The sequence below is a fragment of the Ostrea edulis genome, chromosome 1, assembly GCF_947568905.1.
Source record: "Ostrea edulis chromosome 1, xbOstEdul1.1, whole genome shotgun sequence".
Taxonomy (NCBI): domain Eukaryota; kingdom Metazoa; phylum Mollusca; class Bivalvia; order Ostreida; family Ostreidae; genus Ostrea; species Ostrea edulis.
In genome coordinates, this window is record NC_079164.1 from 7,828,443 (window position 1) to 7,851,781 (window position 23,339).

A 23,339-nucleotide genomic window follows, 5' to 3' on the forward strand; every position below is an offset into this window, starting at 1 on the left:
ACATCGCAGTGCAGTAACCAGAAGGCCTGTATTAGCTTGCGCGCCCCCATGCGTTAACTTAATATGTTGAACGCTGACGAATGATTTGTAGCCGATCCAGCGGTGGGCGCCAAGCGCACGTCCCACCCCTTTTACAAATAAGATCCATATCCTATGGAAATATACCGCTGCGATGGTCTAGAGGTAGAGCGTTCACCCCGCATGCGGAAGGTCGGTGTTCGAATATCGGCCGCGACAGACCAAAGTCGTTAAAACAGATAGTGATAGTTCCATCGCCAAATGTTCGACATCAGGTGTGGATGTCAAATGTCCTTGGAGATGACCTTAAAAACGGATGTCCCATGTCACAGTAGGTGTGGCACGCTAAAGAACCCTCACTACTCAATGGCCGTAAGCAACCAGCGAAGGCATACATTTGAAGCCATTCACCGGTCTTGGTGACGTCTCCATATGAGTGAAAAGTTTTGGAGAGGGACGTTAAGCAAGACACAAACGATCAATCTATAGAAATATGTCCCAAAGTACTAAAATATATAGATCACATGTTGTCAAATCTCAGTAGCTTCAGGGGGTTTCGCTCCTTACTCATGTCTTCATACTGGACACACTGAAAGCTTAAGACAATCCTCAGACCCATGTAATTAAATGATTGATTGAATATTGTTTTACGTCCCTCTCGAGAATATTTCACTCGTATGGAGACGTCACCACTGCCGGCGAAGGGCTGTCAAATTTAGGCCTATGCTCGGTGCTTATGGCCATTAGCAGGGAGGGATCTTTATCGTGCCACACCTGCTGTGACACGGGACCTCGGTTTTGCGGTTTCATCCGAAGGACCACCCCATTTATTCGCCTCTTACAAATGAAATATATATTTTGAGATTTAGTCATTTGAACAATTCAAGAGATATTGACTAGTCATTTGTTGTACTAAGGTTAACATAATTTTGTCCCATGTATACTCATCTGTTTATGATTTTAAAATAAATATCTAACGGGCGTATCGTGCCGTGGCTTAGCGGTGCCCACTTTAGTTTCTATCATTCCAGACATTCTAAAATTCAAAGTTGGTCCTTTTCAATTTTGTCACACATAAAACATTGTTTAACGGAAGCGCAACACTACAAGTGTTACGTGTCACTATGGACTATATCTAACTTCTTGCTCGCGCCGGTAAGTGGGAAAGTTTCCCAGTTTACTTTCGGAAGGTCGGTGGTCTCTTCCCGGGTACATTGTATCTTGATTCTCTCTTCCACCAATAAAAACTGGGCGCCACCAGATAACTGAAAAATTGTTGAGTGTGGCGAAAAACATCAATCAATCAATCAATCTTGCTAAATTCATATTACAACACAGAATAGAATGTTCAGACATAGAATCAGCGCATGCATGTTCAGGCGTATTTTCCCAACAATAAATAGCAGCTAACCATTCATTATGATCCAGTTAAAAACTAAACAATGTGTAAAGAAGACAAGACCACTCGGGATGCAGCGGAGAAGACAACATGTTAATGATGGAAATCTGCCATAAATTTGTTAACTTAGTTACATTGTACATACCAATAGCATAAAATCGGGCACCTGACAAAACGAGTTTAGGATGGAAGCATTTGAGGGGTCAACACGTGCATATTAATAGAACATACCGAAAACATGCTGAGGAATGCAATCTCGTGCTGCTCGCTGCTGTGAAAGGCGTGAATGATTTACCGTAATTTGTCGGATCCTAACGATAAGTACCGAGATTGATAACTGTCATATTGTTGAAAGTAAAACAGGTCTTGCAAATCGACCATGAAAGGCTCCCGAGGAGAGTCCAATCCCCTGCATTATCAGAACACTTTTGATCTGGTAACTTGGTGTAAGTACAATTGCTTCTGAAAGCGTTTATAATGCTAACAGTCGCTGCAAGACATTCCTTGTCTTCAGTTCAATTATACTATAAAATGAAACAGATTTCAAGAAAAAAGATCTGGGCCTTTTGAAACAATATTGAATTGAACACGCGTTTCGGAAATTAAAACTAGTTAACAGTGCTTTTCTACCTGCATGCTTAACATTACTGGTGCAATTTGGTTAATGGCTGCATTGCCGATAAAGTAGGCCATAGACATAAGAAAATATGTGACTACAAAATCGTGTTGTCGGGGAAAAGCCCTTCAACGTTAACGTTCATTTTTGTAAACTCTATTTCATACTTGAAATAAAGATTATTCTTTTTTATTATATTGTATGCTCACAAGTCTGATTTTTAACAATCTGCTTATAACAGAACTGTAAATTTCAGGATCCAGTACAAAACAAAAATGCTAGCGTAAAATGAAATAGTTAAAGGATTTTTTTTTATCAATTCATGCCATAGGATTAAACCAGCTGTAATAAAAAATCGATAGAAAGTATATGGTTGTGCGCCGTTTTGGTAATATTTCGGCCATCTTACGGCGTGTAATGGGAAACAAATTGACCATTCAAGTTCGACTTATTAAAAAATCATTTATTTTCAGGGTGGGGAAGTTTTCTTGTGAGATGGATATACCATTCTAGAAAAAAAAAGTGAGACTGAACAATAATAAAGACTGGCGTGACGTAAAATTATCAAACGACGCCAATCCCTACTACAGTGGAGCCTCGGTAATCCGGACGCCATTAATCCGGACGCTTCACCTTCCGGACGATTTTTCTAAGGAACGGAATTTTTATACGTTATTTTGCATCATTAATCCGGAAATTCGCGTTCCGGATCCGGACGGTCACTTTTTACTACAAAACGTTAAAATGCATTGAAAATTGTACCGTTAATCCGGACGGTAATTTTGTTTAGGGAAGGTCTGTGTCGGACAATTTTAGCAAGGCGTAAATTATAAAGAAAACAAGCCAAACTGTCTAATTGAAGCGATTACCTGTACCCTGTCAACACCTCCCTCCAATTAGGTGGTGTGTGATGATAATTCCGTTAGATAGCACGTGCCGATCGAGACATTGTATTGCCAATTTTCGCACATAAGATCTTTATTGCGTGTAGTGTTGAATTTTGTAAATAAATCTGTAGCATATTAATTTATAGTCTTGATCAATACCCTAATAGTATTAATAAATTAAACATCATGCCGTAATGATAATTTTTTAACTGCTACACATATCAGTTGTACCGATTCGTAAATTGATATCGGCTTATTCAAATCTAAAGAGTGTAGATTATACTTCTAGATTCTGGATTTTATGCTGTTAATTGACGTGAAATATACATGTATGTTCATGCACATGTAGTATAAGTTTTTAACGTTTAGAATGCCACGCATGTAGAATGTACCTGTGTACGATTGATTCTTGTTACAATGTTGTAGAGCTTTATTGCTTTCGAATTTTTAAACTCTGGGTAGAAGTGAGAAAATTACCATTTTAAGGAAAATGACAATTAAATTCTGTATGTACCTGTAATGTTAGTTTCAACCGAGTTTTGTTCCGTTATTATCGCATCATGAAAATATTAGGTGCGCGTGACTAGATCAAAGCAGTAGTAGGTCTTGATATTACGAGCTTAAATGATTTTGTTCTCCCGATATTGTCTTGGATAATTATAGAATAAGAAATATAAACTCTGGCAGATTGAATTTTGGTTAAAGAATGTTGTCAACTGATATGATAATCACGAAATTCTTATATCAACTTTGGACAATGAAGATTGTTTTAACAGACCGCTGAACCCGTGAATCGTGACAGATGGAAATTACCGGCCTCTTTAAGAAGTAAAAGTGTGATGAAATGTTTGAAGTGTAAATGATTATGTTAGTTACTAATGATTTATTTACTTATAGTTACATAAAGTGCTTCATTATTTGTTTTAGTGCATACGGTACACAGTTTTGTATATTTATTTATAGGGATCATATGTATGTACAATGTAAGCACAAGCAAATACACTGAACATGTACATTAAATTTTAGTGCTTTGAAATACATGTAAGTGTTAACATTATCATAATTTTTTACTAATGCAAATGGTTAAATCCAATGATAGAATGTGTTTAATTCACTATGCATCAATAAAGTAGGCACATATTGGTTACTTATGCAAAGCTAGAAAACATGCGATTCAATTATCCGGACGCTTCATTTATCCGGACGATTTTGCTGGGAACCAAAGTGTCCGGATTAACGAGGCTTCACTGTATATAATTTACTAGGACCAGTCACTAGCTTGAACTTCGAGTCGTAGGTTCGAGTTTTACAGGTCCTGTGGTGATCCTGGTTAGGATAGGTCCTCAGTATCCCTTGCTTGTCGTAAAAGGCGACTAGATGGGGCGGTCCTTCGGATAAGACTGCAAAAACCGAGGTCCTGTGTCACAGCAGTTGTGGCACGATAAATATCCCTCCCTGATCAAAGGCCATAAGCGCCGAGTATACATGTACATGTAGGCCTAAATTTTGCAACCCTGCACCAGCAATGATGACGTCGCCATATTAGTGAAATATTCTCGAGAGGGTCGTTAAACAATATTCAATCAAGTTTTACATGTATCTTGGCCGCATCAACCCCAGGACGCAAATGTGAATGTCACTGTCCCTTTGCTCAACGCTTGGCATTGAGAGGTGAGAGTAACGAGTCTTTCGGATGGATTCGTAAAACCGAGGTCCCGTGTCGCGACATGCTTTGACACATTTATACGGCCCTGTGCGACATGCTTATATCTACCTTTGTGGCATTTCACCTACAGCTGGTGACGTCTCAACAGGAGAGATCCATTCTCAAGGGATGTAAAATTAATAATATATTTGAAGACGTCAATATTTACTATGGGCCGGATTAAAGATGTGTGTAGCTTTATCGAGACGACGTCAATATTTACTACGGGCCGGGTTAAAGATGTGCGTACATTTATAGCTTTATCGAGACGACGTTAAGTTTTACTATAGAACGGACATACTTATCCCGTAGTTCTATTGAGACGAATTCAGTCTATAGTGTAGAATCGGCTTCACGTGTCGTAGTTTGTGATAAGAATATCAGAGTTTACTATATGATACAGTATACATGTATTGTAGCTCTATAGCTAGTGTATTCTCTGTTTCCAGAATTTGTTTTTCAGAGTGAACTGGCTTGGATTTATCTTATAAAACATACAAGAGATTGAATTTTCTTTTATTTGAGCAGTAACAATATTAAGATCTCAGACTTCAGTTTAAGTTTGGACTAAAGTTCATTTCTAGAAATCCAAACTAGGTGTAGATATATCCAGACAACATCCATTTGTACTGTAGAGTGGACTCTGTATCGTTATATTTGTACTGTAGAGTGGACTCTGTATCTTTTGTACTGTAGAGTGAACTCTGTATCGTTATATTTGTACTGTAGAGTGGACTCTGTATCGTTATATTTGTACTGTAGAGTGGACTCTGTATCGTTATATTTATACTGTAGAGTGGACTCTGTATCGTTATATTTGTACTGTAGAGTGGACTCTGTATCTTTATATTTGTACTGTAGAGTGGACTCTGTATCGTTATATTTGTACTGTAGAGTGGACTCTGTATCTTTATATTTGTACTGTAGAGTGGACTCTGTATCGTTATATTTGTACTGTAGAGTGGACTCTGTATCGTTATATTTGTACTGTAGAGTGGACTCTGTATCGTTATATTTGTACTGTAGAATGGACTCTGTATTTGTACTGTAGAGTGGACTCTGTATCTTTATATTTGTACTGTAGAGTGAAATCTGTATCGTTATATTTTTACTGTAGAGTGGACTCTGTATCTTTACATTTGTACTGTAGAGTGGACTCTGTATCGTTATATTTGTACTGTAGAGTGGACTCTGTATCTTTATATTTGTACTGTAGAGTGGACTCTGTATCGTTATATTTGTACTGTAGAGTGGACTCTGTATCTTTTGTACTGTAAAGTGAACTCTGTATCGTTATATTTGTACTGTAGAGTGGACTCTGTATCTTTATATTTGTACTGTAGAGTGGACTCTATCGTTATATTTGTACTGTAGAGTGAACTCTGCATCGTTATATTTGTACTGTAGAGTGGACTCTGTATCGTTATATTTGTACTGTAGAGTGGACTCTGTATCTTTTGTACTGTAAAGTGAACTCTGTATCGTTATATTTGTACTATAGAGTGGACTCTGTATCGTTATATTTGTACTGTAGAGTGGAATCTGTATCTTTTGTACTGTAGAGTGGACTCTGTATCGTTATATTTGTACTGTAGAGTGGACTCTGTATCTTTATATTTGTACTGTAGAGTGGACTCTATCGTTATATTTGTACTGTAGAGTGAACTCTGCATCGTTATATTTGTACTGTAGAGTGGACTCTGTATCGTTATATTTGTACTGTAGAGTGGACTCTGTATCGTTATATTTGTACTGTAGAGTGGACTCTGTATCTTTTGTACTGTAGAGTGGACTCTGTATCGTTATATTTGTACTGTAGAGTGGACTCTGTATCGTTATATTTGTACTGTAGAGTGGACTCTGTATCGTTATATTTGTACTGTAGAGTGGACTCTGTATCGTTATATTTGTACTGTAGAGTGGACTCTGTATCGTTATATTTGTACTATAGAGTGGACTCTGTATCGTTATATTTGTAATGTAGAGTGGACTCTGTATCGTTATATTTGTACTGTAGAGTGGACTCTGTATCTTTTGTACTGTGGAGTGAACTCTGTATCGTTATATTTTTACTGTAGAGTGGACTCTGTATCGTTATATTTGTACTGTAGAGTGGACTTTGTATCGTTATATTTGTACTGTAGAGTGGACTCTGTATCGTTACATTTGTACTGTAGAGTGGACTCTGTATCTTTTGTAGTATAGAGTGGACTCTGTATCTTTATATTTGTACTGTAGAGTGGTGGACTCTGTATCGTTATATTTGTACTGTAGAGTGGACTCTGTATCGTTATATTTGTACCATAGAGTGGATTGTGTATCGTTATATTTGTACTGTAGAGTGGACTCTGTATCGTTATATTTGTACTGTAGAGTGGACTCTGTATCGTTATATTTGTACTGTAGAGTGGACTCTGTATCGTTATATTTTTACTGTAGAGTGGACTCTGTATCGTTATATTTATACTGTAGAGTGAACTCTGTATCGTTATATTTGTACTGTAGAGTGGACTCTGTATCGTTATATTTGTACTGTAGAGTGGACTCTATCGTTATATTTGTACTGTAGAGTGGACTCTGTATCGTTATATTTGTACTGTAGAGTGGACTCTGTATCGTTATATTTGTACTGTAGAGTGGACTCTGTATCTTTATATTTGTACTGTAGAGTGGACTCTGTATCTTTTGTACTGTAGAGTGGACTATGTATCTTTATATTTGTACTGTAGAGTGGACTCTGTATCTTTTGTACTGTAGAGTGGACTCTGTATCGTTATATTTGTACTGTAGAGTGGACTCTGTATCTTTATATTTGTACTGTAGAGTGGACTCTGTATCGTTATATTTGTACTGTAGAGTGGACTCTGTATCTTTTGTACGGTAGAGTGGACTCTGTATCGTTATATTTATACTGTAGAGTGGACTCTGTATCGTTATATTTGTACTGTAGAGTGGACTCTGTATCGTTATATTTGTACTGTAGAGTGGACTCTGTATCGTTATATTTGTACTGTAGAGTGGACTCTGTATCGTTATATTTGTACTGTAGAGTGGACTCTGTATCGTTATATTTGTACTGTAGAGTGGACTCTGTATCTTTTGTACTGTAGAGTGGACTCTGTATCATCATATTTGTACTGTAGAGTGAACTCTGTATCGTTATATTTGTACTGTAGAGTGGACTCTGTATCTTTTGTACTGTAGAGTGGACTCTGTATCGTTATATTTGTACTGTAGAGTGGACTCTGTCGAGATGATGCACTGTATTTACATACCAACATAGTTTGTTTATTATGCAACTTAAATATGTAGTGGTTCACTGAACAATGACATGACAATGCTACACTAAATCGCATCATGTGACGCCACAATGCGATTAACTGCTATCCCGAAATCAACCATGGATATTCTATGGCTGTTCCAAATTGTTCACTGACAAGTATGTGGGCTTCTAGGGAAAAGGATGTAATATTGACATCTTCAGAAATATGAGATGAATGTATATATTTTTTTAACCTGCCGTGCTGGTAATACGCAGCTGGTAGAACAATTTCCACAGCGCGCGCTACTCAATCCCTCCTCACTTTGTTCGCCTTATCACCACAATAAACTTCGAAAAAATAAACATTAATCTTTTATGACAAGACTTGTATCTACATCGAAGCGACGTCAATGTTTCCCATGTAATGATATACCACTAAGAATGTTTTCAACGGATTTAGACATGCAGGCATATCTTTATTGATAGATACAACAGCAGCTATAGGGCTCGGGAGTTCCTACCATTGTGGGTTATTTGTACAACAGTCCCACATAAAAAGATTAACAGACGACAAACGCAGTAACAGACGACAAACGCAGTAACAGACGACAAACGCAGCAATTGCATTCTCCCTTCAAAGGAAATTATTTCCATTCTTGTATAAAACGCATGGTTTATAACAAGACGCCGTGTTCCGAGAGGATTTCTTAATATGACGTATGATTACGCTCTTTACGGCGGGATTCGTGTAGATGCTGTTCACAGACGGCTAATCTGTTCACAGACAGCTAAACTGTTCACAGACAGCCAAACTGTTCACAGACAGCCAATCTATACAAATTTTACAAAACAATGCTGCATTTTCTTGAATATTAACATTTCTAATGTTTTCGACTTCGATACGTTTACAAATTGTAACGATAGCCATATCCTCATGAATGCGTTTTAATTGTTATCAATGCGCATGGGAATACACTTAAATATATTACGTCTATTTTAACGACTGAAGATTCCGATAGAAATAAAAGCAGAATGGGTAGGAAATAAACTTCGTTGTTCTCTAAAATACACGAAGATATAAACTGCAATGTTTTACGCCGGTATACTTTTCTCGAAGCGCTGGCTGTGTATTTTCAAAATGAAATAAATTCCTTAAATGTCATTATATTAGGTTATCAATCTGATGAAAAACAATCCCTACTCATAATATACTTTGAAAGTATATTACGAGGGGTGATTCTTTTTTATGTGAAATGAGATAGGCTCTTTTCTGATCCTTGTTAATTTGCAGTTGATGTAATCATTACTTGTGGATGCTGCAGGAGTCTTACACCCGCAGTCAATAACGGGAACAAGCAGGCAACATTTCCTGGAGGTTTGAAAAGTGATATTTCATTTTCTTATAGAGCTATAATTTTTTCAACAAAAGTAAAAATAATATAAGCAATAATAATAATAATAAAATAAACGTTGTAAAAATTAATATCACCATGACAACAACATCGTTTCTGTGAAGCAGACAATGGCAAACGGAAAGACAGCATTAGAAGTCACTGATCCCGGAACAATGAGGTTCCACGTGCTCTTTTTATGGAAACTTCCAGTCAAACGAACTTTGAGGGGGCGTACATAATATAAATTAAATGACCGATTACACAAACACAGTGACAACATAACGGAGGCTTATTACAAACATCCGATGCTTTTAAGGCACCATTTACTGTTTCGCCACGTGGAAGCGATTCGCGTGATGTAGATTGAAGAATAGCACTTGGTCCTGGTTGGAATCAATTTTTCCGGAAAGACACCGTGGCCACTATATCGTCCACTGTGTATGTCTGAAAGGAGATAAACAACAATGACATACAACAATGTTATTTTATCATGGCAATAATTGATCTGGGAGTTTTACGAGGAATTTAGCGGGGTCTCTGGAGTGTATTGTCTGTGTAATTGATATGTTGCTGAAATGAAAGTTATGTATTGGAATAGATACAGCATCCTCTCAGGATGCAGTCTATTCTATTGGGAAGGACAATGACTGTAGATGTAGCCATGGCGAAGACAAAGCTTAGGTCAAATCAGAAAAATTAATTAGTTCAGCTAAAACTTACAAAATATTAAAGAATTACTTTCCTTTGTATGATCAATAAAGACATAGAAAATCGTTCAGCGAATGACGTCACTGGCAGTTTTGATGAGATGTATTCTTTCTCTGTGTCTTGATAGCACTAAACTTTAAAAAATATACGGTTTAAAAAGTCGAAGAGAGAATGAAAATACCACAGCAGACACATTATTGCCTTTATGTAATGCTCCAGAAATATCTGAAACATGTCTGTTAAATAGAATTCCAGAACTTCGGGAGATAGGTTAATAAGCTACCGTCACTCATCCTCATCCTACCCAGACAGAGATCGGCGTCCCGTTCAGTGATCACCACCGGAAGAAGGCAATTTTCACAGGTTTATAAGCAAATCTTTTTCATCTCTATGAAGAGGGGAAATAACAGGCAGCTCTGACAGCGTAACACGTGTTTTTCGTTACATGAATTATTTATTCCTATTTATACAAGAAATGTTATAGCCGGAGTGTGTGTTTGGCTATCACATATACCATGAAGAAAAACATGCATTTTTGGAATTCAAACAGTTAACCGTGTTAATATTTCCGTCGGTATACATCAAGGACAACCTCATCGGAACTTTTGAATGGGGATGTAAACAATCATTTCATTATATTAGATTCTATAGCTTTTTTTTTTTTTTGCTACTTCATTGCGTTAGATTTGATGTTTTGACACAACATTACATTGTATTATTAGCTAATATTTTAGGACACCAATATGAGTAGTTTTAATACTACAGTTTAAGCTCTTTCGCTTAAGGCCAAATATTTTCCAGTTTTCGTGAAGATTCATTGTAGATGGCACACAATACGGAAAAGGGATTAGCTTTAGAAATATTTAGATTGAAATGTGTATGTCCCTCAGGGTTTTAATATGCTAAGGTCATTTTAGAGACTATGCAGCATTCATGCCTCAAATCTCATTGACTGCTGTATAGGTGATAGTCAATGCTCGCCGCGAGTATCGCAGTTCATCTACATAGTACATTGTATCTGGACACAAAACATGAGGCCCATGGGTCACATCGCTCACCAGAGCAGGAGTTCTTATAGCTATCCCAGTGTTTATGATTTTTACAAACTTGAATCTCCAGATACTGGGTGCTTTCATTACCACTGTTACGAATCTGTAGTGTCATTTATTTATTTATGCCATTTATTTACTTGCGTCATTTATTTACTCGTGTCATTTATTTACTCATATCATTTATTTATTCATGTCATTTATTTACTCATGTCATTTATTTACTCATGTCATTTATTTATTTACGTCATTTATTTACTTGTGTTATTTATTTACTTGTGCCATTTATTTATGTTATCTATTTACTTACAATTTTTATTTACCTACGTCATTTACCTACTTGTGTCATTTATTTATGTTATTTATTTACTTGTGTCATTTACTTACTTATGACATTTATCTACTTTTGTGTCATCTATCTATTTGTGTCATTTATTTACATCTACCATTTATCTACTTTTATCATTTATTTACTTATGTCATTTATCTACTTATGAAAGGTGAAGATAACGAACAGTGATCAATCTCATAACTCCCGCAAGCAATACAAAATAGATACTTGGGCAAGCATGGACCCCTAGACACACCAGAGGTGGAGTCAGGTGCCTAGGAGGAGTAAGCATCTCCTGTTGACCGGTCACACCAGCCGTGAGCCCTATATCCTGATCAGGTAAACGGAGTTATCCGTAATCAAAATCAGTGTGCCAAGAACGGCTTAACAATCGGTATTAACATGTATATTTATATAATTTATTTACTTATATCATTATTTATTTATTCATATAATTTATCTACTCATGTCTTTTACTTACGTCATTTATTTATTTAAATCATTATTTATTTATTCATATTATTTATCTACTCATGTCTTTTACTTACGTCATTTATTTATTTAAATCATTATTTATTTATTCATATCATTTATCTACTCATGTCTTTTACTTACGTCATTTATTTATTTAAATCATTATTTATTTATTCATATTATTTATCTACTCATGTCTTTTACTTACGTCATTTATTTACTTGTGTTTGCTGATTTGGTGACAACGTCGGATGAAGTATTACAGAAATGTGAATAAGGGACAATATAAATACAACATGGCGGTTTTGTCCTTGTTGCAAATGAAAAACCTCTACTACGTAACAGGTTGTTTTAATTTGTACAACACATTCAGTTGTTTGATTTTGACAGTTTAAGAAACTTTTGCTGACAAAATACATATTTGATGAAAATGACAAAACACTTGTATTTGCATATGTATGTATATCAGGGCATAGACACACATCCAGTATAATTATGGTTATAATACTATACACGTGTTTATTTGGAAACGATTAGGGAGGATTTAAATTGATTAACCCCACAACCATGTTTAAGTGTGTCTGACCTGCACTGACAATGTCTGAAAATAGGTACCGCAAAATAAAACCTCCGTGAATGATGACCTGCGCACAAATCCTGTATTTCAACCAATATAGACATGTACTATATATGAGCACATTCATTTAACCAATTTAAACACCCCAAATCAATGGCAAATGACATACACAATCACCCTTAAATGTCACATATTCATGGTGTCAAACCTATGGGCCACTTATTTATAGTTGTAATTTGTAATGATCTACTAAATATTTTGCGCATTTTGTTCCTTAGTACTAAGTTCTATTGCAGTATGAATATTGAAGAAAATTCGCGACCCAGCAAGCCTCATACTCCATACATCATCAACAGGTATCATATTCTTACAATGTACAAAAATGGTTGTACGTCTCTGACATTGAATCCCGTGGAGATCCAGGTTAGAATAGCTCCTCAGTACCCCCTTGCTTGTCGTGAGAGGCGACTAAATGGGGCGATCCTTCGGATGAAACCGCAAAAACCGAGGCCCCGTGTCAAATCGGGTGTGACACGATAAAGATCCCTCCCTGCTCAATGGCCATAAGCGCCGAGCATAGGCCTAAATTTCGCAGCCCTTCACCGGCAGTGGTGACGTCTCCATACGAGTGAAATATTCTCGAGAGTCACTCAATCAATTTCTGACATCGATTTTAGATTGTTTTCATCGAGTCAGACAGTATGGATTAGAAATATTAATAATTATATTGGAATAGAATAACGACACTTCTGTACGTTCGGCAAGACTTCCTGTACGTGTTATTTTAGCCTCATGTGAGGTAGTGTAACAATTGTTACTGTGGATTAAAAGTAGGAGGTAAATGTCCCCGCACTCCTTTTTAATCAGGTGTTGTTTTTTCAAATTTGGTATGCATAAAAGAAATTCAAATACGTCTTTAGCAGTATTCTTTGCCTATGCTGAGTCCCATTTTCGTTTTGTCAATTTTTTACACTCCATTCTGTATTTTCAAGTTAATCGCTTTCATCTTGTAGACTAGCTTCTGTCTCGTTTTCAAAACTTTGATGATTGAGTGAGGGCTAATTATTGATTTAACAAACGTTATTTGGGTTAGATTAAGTTGGACACGGAGCATAAATTAACAAATCTCAAATGAGCCGTTCCTAGCCATACAGACCCTTACCTTTTCCAACAATGTTTTAAAATGTCAAAATGAAAAAACGCGACGCCATTTTTTTTTCATACTAGTGTAGTGGTCAGCCGGGTTAGATCGCCGGTTACCATATAGCTCAGTTGGTAGAGCACCTGATGGAGATACAGGGGTCCCGGGATCGAATCCCGGTCTGGTCCGTTGCATTTTCTGTCCCTTCCTGTTACATTGGGTGTCGTAAACTAGCCCATGGAACTGGCAGGTGAAAATGCCTGCCAGGGAATTATGATACTGGATTAATGTCTTTCAGTGTGAAGACATTTAAAGAGGGGGGAATGTAGTGGTCAATGGGTTTGATTGCCGGTGGCAAGATAGCTCAGTTGATAAAGTACCTGACTGGTGATTCAAGGGGCCGGGTTCGAATCCTGGTCTGGTCCATTGCATTTTCTCCCTTTCTGTTTTAATACAATAAAAGTACCGCTGGGAGGAATTTCATATTAGACTGAACCTGGCCCGTACTATTTACTGATCTCTCTCTCTCTCTCTCTCTCTCTCTCTCTCTCTCTCTCTCTCTCTCTCTCTCTCCGTATTCTTAAATCGGTCTTCGGTGCGTTAAAATGTTCCTATTGTCAATATATTTTTCTTTGGTTTAATTATCTCTACCTAGCCTGTGTGTATATTGAATTCTCACCTGGAGTAACTTGTCGTCCTCAACTTCTCGCGTGAGTGTGTTCAGTTTGCCCTTGTCATCTGCCGGGATGTTATTTATTCGGATCTTACCGTCGCTGAATGTCATGGTGGACTATCAAAAAAATAAATGACAAGCTTATTACAACTTCACAGCTACTATAAATCGCACAACAATAATTATAGATGACAACATTGTAAGAACATAATGCTACAACATAAAACGATCTGTTTTTAATTGCCGTTTTATCTTTATTCAAAAATAGTTACCATTCGTATGTTTGTAGTTGGCTTTGATATTGCAATTAAAAATAAAAATGAACTTGAAACAAAGTGGCATGTCCTGAATGATGAAACTCCCCTGACGAAATCAATACAGAGCAAAGCCCGGAACAAGGTTAATTGCGTCATCTCTGATCCCCGATGTTCCGTTTTGATTTGATTATGTTTTTATTAAATTCACGTTATACAATTCATTTCAACTGAAGATCCGGTTATGACCATAACCCAGATTCTGTGTGTTAGAGTTTACCTTGTACTTCCGGTCGTGTTCGACTATGTCTGTCTCTTCCCCTAGTTTGTGTCTGGAATGAAGGTCTTTGATCGGAGTTTTACGTGTCACAACAATTTCCTCTCCTTGAACTTCTATAACCATTGAAGGTTTCATAGCGGACGCCATTTTCTTCATAAGAAATCCTACCCCTGAAAAGGAAAATAAATTTATCACAAATATTTCAGGTTGAATATGCTACGGTCACATGATACAACAAAGAAACACGTAATCACGTTGTCATTCATCAAGGGAATTCCAAAACAAGGTCACGTGATGACTAGCCGTCAGGCAATTATGAAATAGATAATTAAAATATTTTCCTGTCAGTTTATAACCATTTTTAAAGAATTTAGAGCTACGTGTATACGTTGATATCAAAGAGTGATCGGGAAAAATGTTAATCCATTTGATGATTTGCATACAATAATTACATCTTTCACATTAGTTTGAAATAATATTACATCATAAAATGTTATCTAATAGATAGAGAAATATTAAACCCCCTGTTGGTATCAGTAGAGGGGCGGATCCAGAAAATTTTCGAGGTGGAATTGCAACCCAAGATTGTTCCTTTTTCGCTTAAAAAAGGAGGGTTAAAGTCCCCAACATGGCAAACAATGACCCTTTGTATTGAATTGCTCAACGTACGAGAGGTGGTTGCAACCCACCCACCTCCCACCCCCGCCCCCTCTGGATACGATTTGATGTCTCTTTATATATTGACCACAACATTGACCTAAATGCGGAAGATGGTGGAGGGAGGATGGTGCTACTTATTTCTATTTCAGTACGTCGATCTAGATCAGGGTAATAGTCAGAATAAGACGCCAGTCCCAACATGCTTCAATATGACAAGGGCCGATGCACTTTATAATTAGAGATATGAAATTTCATACTTTTTAAGACCAAATTCATCTTCAATGATTGTTTGTCACTAGGGAAAGCCCGGGCCTTCTTTTAAGCTGCAAATCTTGGACCCCCGTTTCGATCGTGATCTTCATTACCAAGATCCAGGAAGTAATGCCCGAAGCAGATGGCAAGAATACATGTATAATGCCAAACACACGAACACCACTGACGAGGAGATTTATTTTTTTCTAATTTGAAATATCGCTAGCATACAAATGTTTCGTAACATTAGTAAAATTGGGGGAAAAGCAAGTATATTTGATCGGAAAGTTCGGTGTAAGATATGTGGGATGCCGGGATTAACGAACACTCCAGGAACATCAATCAGCGTCGCAGTTTATATTCTGTTTGGATAATTAATATTTCATTTTCATGTAAGTGCCGTATTATCGACTTGCAGTGAGAAAGGGGATGATTGTGCTATAGGATGCAGCAATCGTCGATTTCTCGTGTGAATGAGTGCAAGGTCATTATAGTGGAATTCCGGTCGTCAACAAATGTGATGAGGGCAGGTGGTGACGACGCGATAAGCAGCAAGGTCTGTCGGTGCGGCGTGCATGAATGCAGCAGTGTTCGCGACTCCATGTCTGTTGTGAAACAGCAATGCCATTGAACCATCGGAACGAGAAGCGGATCATCAAAGGCCCGAGAAGTGCATAATTGGTGTGTGACTCGGAGAGGTGAATGCTACTTTATAATTATTGTCACGTGGTGTAGAAAACGGAAACTAAATGAATTATTCACAAATATTGAACTGGCAGTTTAGTTAAATTTATCTACAAACATGGTTCTGAATTTATAAATGACACGTGTATAAGACCTACCTCCCACGTGGCGGAGTTTATATGAATGCAGGACAGGATCCCCCCCACCCCACCCCCCACCCCCCGTACTGTCATGAAGAATCGCCAACATTTAAGAGCTGTAAAAACTTAACGGAAGGTCCAAAGGGGAGGATGCTACCTAAATTTGTACTTTTCACGTCCAATAAAAGGGGGGGGGGGGGGGGGGGGGGTTGTAGGTGGCCAAAATGGCAAAACAAGAATGACCAGTATTGAAAATAAAACTTTCAATTAAAGGGGTCGGGTGCAACACCTCCCTCTTGATCCGCCATTGAAACTCCTCTGCATCACAAATCTTTCGTGTCATTTTTCAAACATGCTTTTTCCGACATTATCATTAGATTAATCGACCTACACAGCAAAAACACGTGGTGAACCTGACAAACGTCAAACGACTGCAATAAATCTGGGTAGATAGCAGCTGCTCCCTGCCCACTCTCATAGATCCTAAAAGGCGATGCTAGGATAATAATTAATTAATTAACGTTCTAAAATTCTCGGGCGAAGTAATTTCGTTAATTACAACGACTGCCTGTGTTGCCGTAATGTGATGGGGGTGTAAGCAAAATATTTCAACAACATGATTTGATCGTGCTACCTCTGTTAGCATTATATTGATGGATCAAAAACGGGGCAACTGAATATAAGTTTGGCATAATTGCTATTATATTGTCTTTATTCTAAACATTATCTTGAGCTGTAATATCAATTTTGTATAACGACTTAAGTTCTTCGACCCTCGTGTGACGTCATCAGATTCCGAAGGGAAAATTCAGGAATAAAAAATCATAACGAACCTGATGGCTTCTTGGTATTTTATGGTAGCACGTAGCACTATTTGAAGTAGATGAGAATTATCAAGTTTTTAAACCATTTCATAATTCGTTAATTGCTTAATTTGTAATTAAACCACATTTACATTATAACAGCATTACTGTTGAAATTTAATTAAAAGAAAAAGATATATTGATTGATTGTTTTACGTCTCATCGAGGATTTTTAACTCATATTGAAATGTCGCCTGCTGTAGGAGAAGTACCACAAATTTAGACCGATCTGTAGCTCTCTGGGCCGTTACAATGGAAGTTCTTTGACGGTCCTCCGTTTTCAAGGTCATATCCGAAAGTCCCGTGACTCACTTCTAAATGCCGAGCGTTTTGGCGGAGGAGTACTCTCATCCTTTGTTTAAGTTATAGGTTTTACGCAGTCACGGCACTAGGGGGCGCTAAAAGAATAAGTAGGTAAAAATAACATTCACGATATGATAATACAAATCACTCTAGAATGAGTACAATCATACGTAACATATTTCACTTTCGTTTGATGGCCCGGATGTCAGATCTCATTTCTAAGCATAAGCTACGACAATCAAACCAATAAAATAATGGAATGGGGAAACTCTAACAAAAAGGGTGAAGGGACATTAATGACAGAGGTGGAGATGCCTTAATGACAGAGGTGGAGATACCTTAATGACAGGGGTGAAGATGCTATAATGACAGGGGTGGAGATACCTTAATGACAGGGGTGGGGATGCCTTAATGACAGGGGTGGAGATACCTTAATGACAGGAGTGGAGATGCCTTAATGACAGGGGTGGGGATGCCTTAATGACAGGGGTGGAGGGACCTTAATGACAGGAGTGGAGGGACCTTAATGACAGGGATGGAGAAACCTTAATGACAGGGGTGGGGATGCCTTAATGACAGGGGTGGAGATGCCTTAATGACAGGGGTGGGAATGCCTTAATGACAGGGGTGGAGGGACCTTAATGACAGGGGTGGGGATGCCTTAATGACAGAGGTGAAGAGACCTTAATGACAGGGGCGGGGATGCCTTAAAGACAGGGGTGGAGAGACCTTAAAGACAGGGGTGGGGATGTCTTAATGACAGGGGTGGAGAGACCTTAATGACAGGGGTGGAGAGACCTTAATGACAGGGGTGGGGATGCCTTAATGACAGGGGTAGAGGGACCTTAATGACAGGGGTGGAGGGACCTTAATGACAGGGGTGGAGGGACCTTAATGACAGAGGTGGTGATGTCTTAATGACAGGGGTGGAGATGCCTTATTGACAGGGGTGGAGGGACCTTAATGACAGGGGTGGGAATGCCTTAATGACAGGGGTGGAGATGCCTTAATGACAGAGGTGGAGGGACCTTAGTGACAGGGGTGGAGGGACCTTAATGACAGGGGTGGAAATGCCTTTGTGACAGGGGTGGAAATGCCTTAGTGACAGGGGTGGGGATGCCTTTAAGACAGGGGTGGGGATGCCTTAAGGACAGGGTGGAGGGACTTTAGTGACAGGGGTGGAGGGACCTTAATGACAGGGGTGGAAGGACCTTAATGACAGGGGTGGAGGGACCTTAATGACAGGGGTGGGGATGCCTTAATGACAGGGGTGTAGAGATCTTAATGACAGGGATGGAGAGACATTAATGACAGGGGTGGAGAGACCTTAATGACAGGGGTAGAGATGCCTTAATGACAGGGGTGGGGATGCCTTAATGACAAGGGTGGAGAGACCTTAATGACAGGGATGGAGATACCTTAATGACAGGGGTGGAGAGACCTTAATGACAGGGGTGGAGATAAATTAATGACAGGGGTGGGGATGCCTTAATGACAGGGGTGGAGAGATCTTAATGACAGGGGTGGAGGGACCTTAATGACAGGGGTGGGGATGCCTTAATGACAGGATTGAAGAGACCTTAATGACAGGGGTGGGGATGCCCTAACAAGAGATGGGGATACATTAAGAACAGGGTTGGAGAGACGTTAACAAATCGGGTGGGGGACCTTAGCAGGGATAGGAAGACCTTACCACATCTTTATAGACAAGATACTATATTTCTCTAAGGGTCCTCAGCTACACTGTACAATGGCGGAAGAAATGTAATATCGCCCAAACTGATATGAACTGCGTGTACTTTGAAGCAGTGTTTTGATTTCGGAGTAAGCAGGGGTTGTAGAGAGACACCTGGGCTTGTTTCTTTTATGTTCGCTGTCTATTAAGGGAGTCCTCTCTTGACTATGACAACTTAGATTTTGTAATTTTGTTTTATAATGAAGACATTTTATTTAATTCTTTTAGAAATCTAAATTGACGGATTTCCTTTTGACTTTAACGTATTTTTGACGTATTGTAATTGCCATTATTAAGAGATTTTAATACACATATTTGATACTTAGGTCCTTCAGTGGTGGGGAATGACAAGACTCTGAAATATGATAAATAATTACCGCCGCAACTTTCGTTGTAGGTGTATCGCGGGTTGTAAATCATTTAGTGAAGGCATTCTCTGAAAGATGACTGACACGAGAATCACGGTCACAATACATATAGCACAGGTGACAGGTAAGTAAACACAGGTAGGTATACATAGAGGTGTTAAGACCGCATGTCTTCAAGGAGAACTTTTCATTTATTTTATTTTTTCTTGTAAAGTTCATCACTCTATTTATACATGGCGACTGATTAACAAAACATCTTCTTAAAGCATCACATTTGACAATTGTGTCTCTATTTTTAAAGGGAGAAAACATGTCCATTTTTGAGTAATGCCGTATTATCCATATTGTTTTTTATTTGCACATGTGCTTGAAACATCCATTGCCACTTTATCTCCTCAGAATTAACAAAAAAGTCTTTTTTGATAAGGCCATTTTTATTATCACAAGTGTCTTGTTAGAGATGATGAAAACAAGGACGAGAGCGTTACACACGCTGCATGATAAAGAAAACCTGCAATTATGCTTTTCTTAGTTTCAAAATTTTCCACTGGTATATTACACATTTCTTCCATTACTGCATATCTTGAAGTAAAAGATGATTAAGAAATGAAGAGTGCGTCAGAAATAATTACACAACGGAAATGTTTATTTCATTGAGTTTATTTTCGGCCCTTTAAATAGAGCAATTAATTATTCAACTTTCAGAATAAATAAGAGGTGGTGTTATTGGTAATTAATCTTGACTTGACGAAAAATTTAGGCTTTATGGCTCATTGTAATAGAAACTGATCTATACAGAGTTTCATTTTAAATTTAAAAAAAAAGAAGAAATGAAAAACTGATCTTTTCAAAATCTTTGAAATTTTAGATATCAAAAATATTAAAGCTAGGAAAGTTATCTATCTGCTTTTTTAATACATTCAATTGCATTGTTATAAAATGATATAGAATTGTCTTACCCATCGCCTCCAAATATTTTGCAATATTTTCCTCGGATTCCATTTTCCATGTTCCCCCGAATTTTTCGCTAATTTCTTGAAGAGCCATAGTATATACAGAAGCGATCGGGACACTAGGGTTAAAGAAACAGACGAAACAATTCGGTCAGTCCCTTGTCTGACATGCGCGGCCTTCGGTAGGACAGTCGAAACTTCCGGTATCAACTCGCACCTGTTTACAGACAGACAAGCGACGCGCGTCTCACGTAACTCGGCTCCGCGTAATACTGCACTGCGGAAACCAAGCGATCGTTGCCATATATACCGGCTTCAGTGCCGGTCGAACGTCTTCTATAATTGTGTTGACATAACTGGAAGTTTTATTATCAATAGAGGTCTCACAGCTACAGGTATAATACCTTTCCTTCAAGGTAACCAGAGCTATGTTTACACCGGCAATCAATTGGTGATTGTGTGGCCGATAAATTAAAGGAACAACGATTTATAAAACTGATCAGCACGAGGCCGTATTTTATATGCAAAATCTAATGAAAAATTATATTAACCCTAAAGCATATGTTATGTAAATGGCATGCTCAGCGCACGATAATCGAATCTTACATAAATGGCATAGTGAATGCATTTTAGTACTGCTACAGGTGTCTTGTGTTCATTTAAAATTCTATGATATAATGATCTCAGTTCCAAGGAGGTCCCAGTATATCACAAATATTATCACACTGCTGGGGGGTCTTCGTCACAGAGACGACCGGGTCTTAATTTCGTACTACAGTGATAGAGTATAAAAGAAAATACTGCACTCAATTACAGAAAATTAGCTTCAACTTAAATGGGGACGAATGCAGCATGTACTTTTAGCTTCTAATCCAATGATGTTCGATGTGTTTTCGTCTTTCATAAACACATTCCATATAACATTGTCCACAGGCTTTCATCAGTCGCTGAGGTATTGTCGACCTGGATTTGAAAATCACATTAGAATATTTTCACCCTTCTCCTGGAGATAAATACCACCTGGTCATTTTCCTTAAGGACATACGCGAAATTTCTCTTCAATATATACGTTTTCGTGACACTTTTCTTACATTCTACCTTGTTTCTACAAAAGATTTTGTGATTATTTACCAGTCCCATTTAGAGTCAGCATATTGTGATTGTTCCTGGCTGTTACAAGTAAGTGTAAAGTCAACTCCTATGCTTTATAGATGGTTGCATATACGAACATTATTAAGTTTTGTAACTATGGAGGGGTGTATAATCATTCCATCATTCGGAAATCGAACTCTTTGACTCCTGCGTTTATCAGCTAGGTGATCTAACCGCAGACCGAACCAGGTTGTATAGTGATATTATTGCAATATAAACGTTAAACTTTTTGTGAAAATTATACTCGAACTCTTCATTTGAAGGAGATAAACAGTTCCTGAAAAATTGCAGAGATGTGGCGTGCGACCTTAACTGTGTGGGTTTTACTTTTGAAATACGTATTGTATACTAGAATTAAAATCATGTCTGCGGCTTGTAAGTTTTGAACACCTGTAGGGGTTCAGCCATACACTAAGATCTACCATACGATAACTAGATGTAAACACACCACCAGTCTTAGTTCGATATCTTACGATAACTAAACACACAGCCAGCTTAAATTGATATCTTACGATAACTAAACACACCGCCAGTCTTACTTTGATATCTTACGATAACTAAACACACAGCCAGTCTTAGTTCGATATCTTACTATAACTAAACACACCACCAGTCTTAGCTTGATATCTAACAATAAATAAACACACAGGCAGTCTTAGCTTGACATCTTACGATAACTCAACACACCGCCAGTCTTGACTTTCTATCTTAGGATAACTCAACACACCACCAGTCTTAGCTTGATATCTTACGATAATTAAACACCCAGCAAGTCTTAACTTGACATCTTACGATAACTCAACACACCGCCAGTCTTGACTTTATATCTTAGGATAACTAAACACTCCCCCAGTCTTAACTTGATATCTTACGATAACTAAACACACCACCAGTCTTACCTTGGTATCTTACGATAATTAAATACACTGCCAGACTTAACTTGATATCTTACGATAATTAAACACACCACCAGTCTTAGCTTGATATCTTAGGATAACTAAACACACCGCCAGTCTTAACTTGATATCTTAGGATAACTAAACACACAGCCAGTCTTACCTTGATATCTTACGATGACTGAACACACACACCACCAGTCTTAGGTTGATATCTTACGATAACTAAACACCCAGCCAGTCTTAACTTGATATCTTACGATAAGTAAACACACAGTCAGTCTTAACTTGATATCTTACGATAACTAAACACACAGCCAGTCTTAACTTGATATCTTACGATAACTAAACACACAGCCAGTCTTAGCTTGATATCTTACGATAACTAAACACCCAGCCAGTCTTAACTTGATATCTTACGATAAGTAAACACACAGCCAGTCTTAATTTGATATCTTACGATAACTAAACACACAGCCAGTCTTAACTTGATATCTTACGATAACTAAACACACAGCAAGTCTTAACTTGATATCTTACGATAACTAAACACACCACCAGTCTT

The 23,339-nt window shown here is 37.9% G+C and overlaps 1 protein-coding gene across 1 annotated transcript; it reads right to left on the minus strand.

Moving 5' to 3' along the window:
• Positions 1 to 9,257: 9,257 nt before the first annotated feature.
• Positions 9,258 to 21,038, minus strand: LOC125664249 (fatty acid-binding protein, heart-like). The gene is made up of 4 exons (XM_048896935.2): positions 20,733 to 21,038; positions 14,769 to 14,938; positions 14,241 to 14,351; positions 9,258 to 9,725 (listed from the first exon to the last, which is right to left on the minus strand). The coding sequence occupies exons 1-4, from the start codon at positions 20,818 to 20,820 to the stop codon at positions 9,675 to 9,677; spliced, it is 420 nt and encodes a 139-aa protein (XP_048752892.1). The 5' UTR covers positions 20,821 to 21,038; the 3' UTR covers positions 9,258 to 9,674.
• Between the last annotated feature and the right edge of the window lie 2,301 nt (positions 21,039 to 23,339).

What these genes read in the sequence shown, in the direction of transcription:
- LOC125664249 (XM_048896935.2), bottom strand. Translation starts at nt 20,820, where the DNA reads ATGGCTCTTCAAGAAATTAGCGAAAAATTCGGGGGAACATGGAAAATG. An exon ending in AAAATATTTGGAGGCGATGG is followed by an intron (nt 14,939 to 20,732) that starts GTAAGACAATTC and finishes TTTCCTTTTCAG; the next exon opens with GGGTAGGATTTCTTATGAAG. An exon ending in AACACGACCGGAAGTACAAG is followed by an intron (nt 14,352 to 14,768) that starts GTAAACTCTAAC and finishes TTTTTTTGATAG; the next exon opens with TCCACCATGACATTCAGCGA.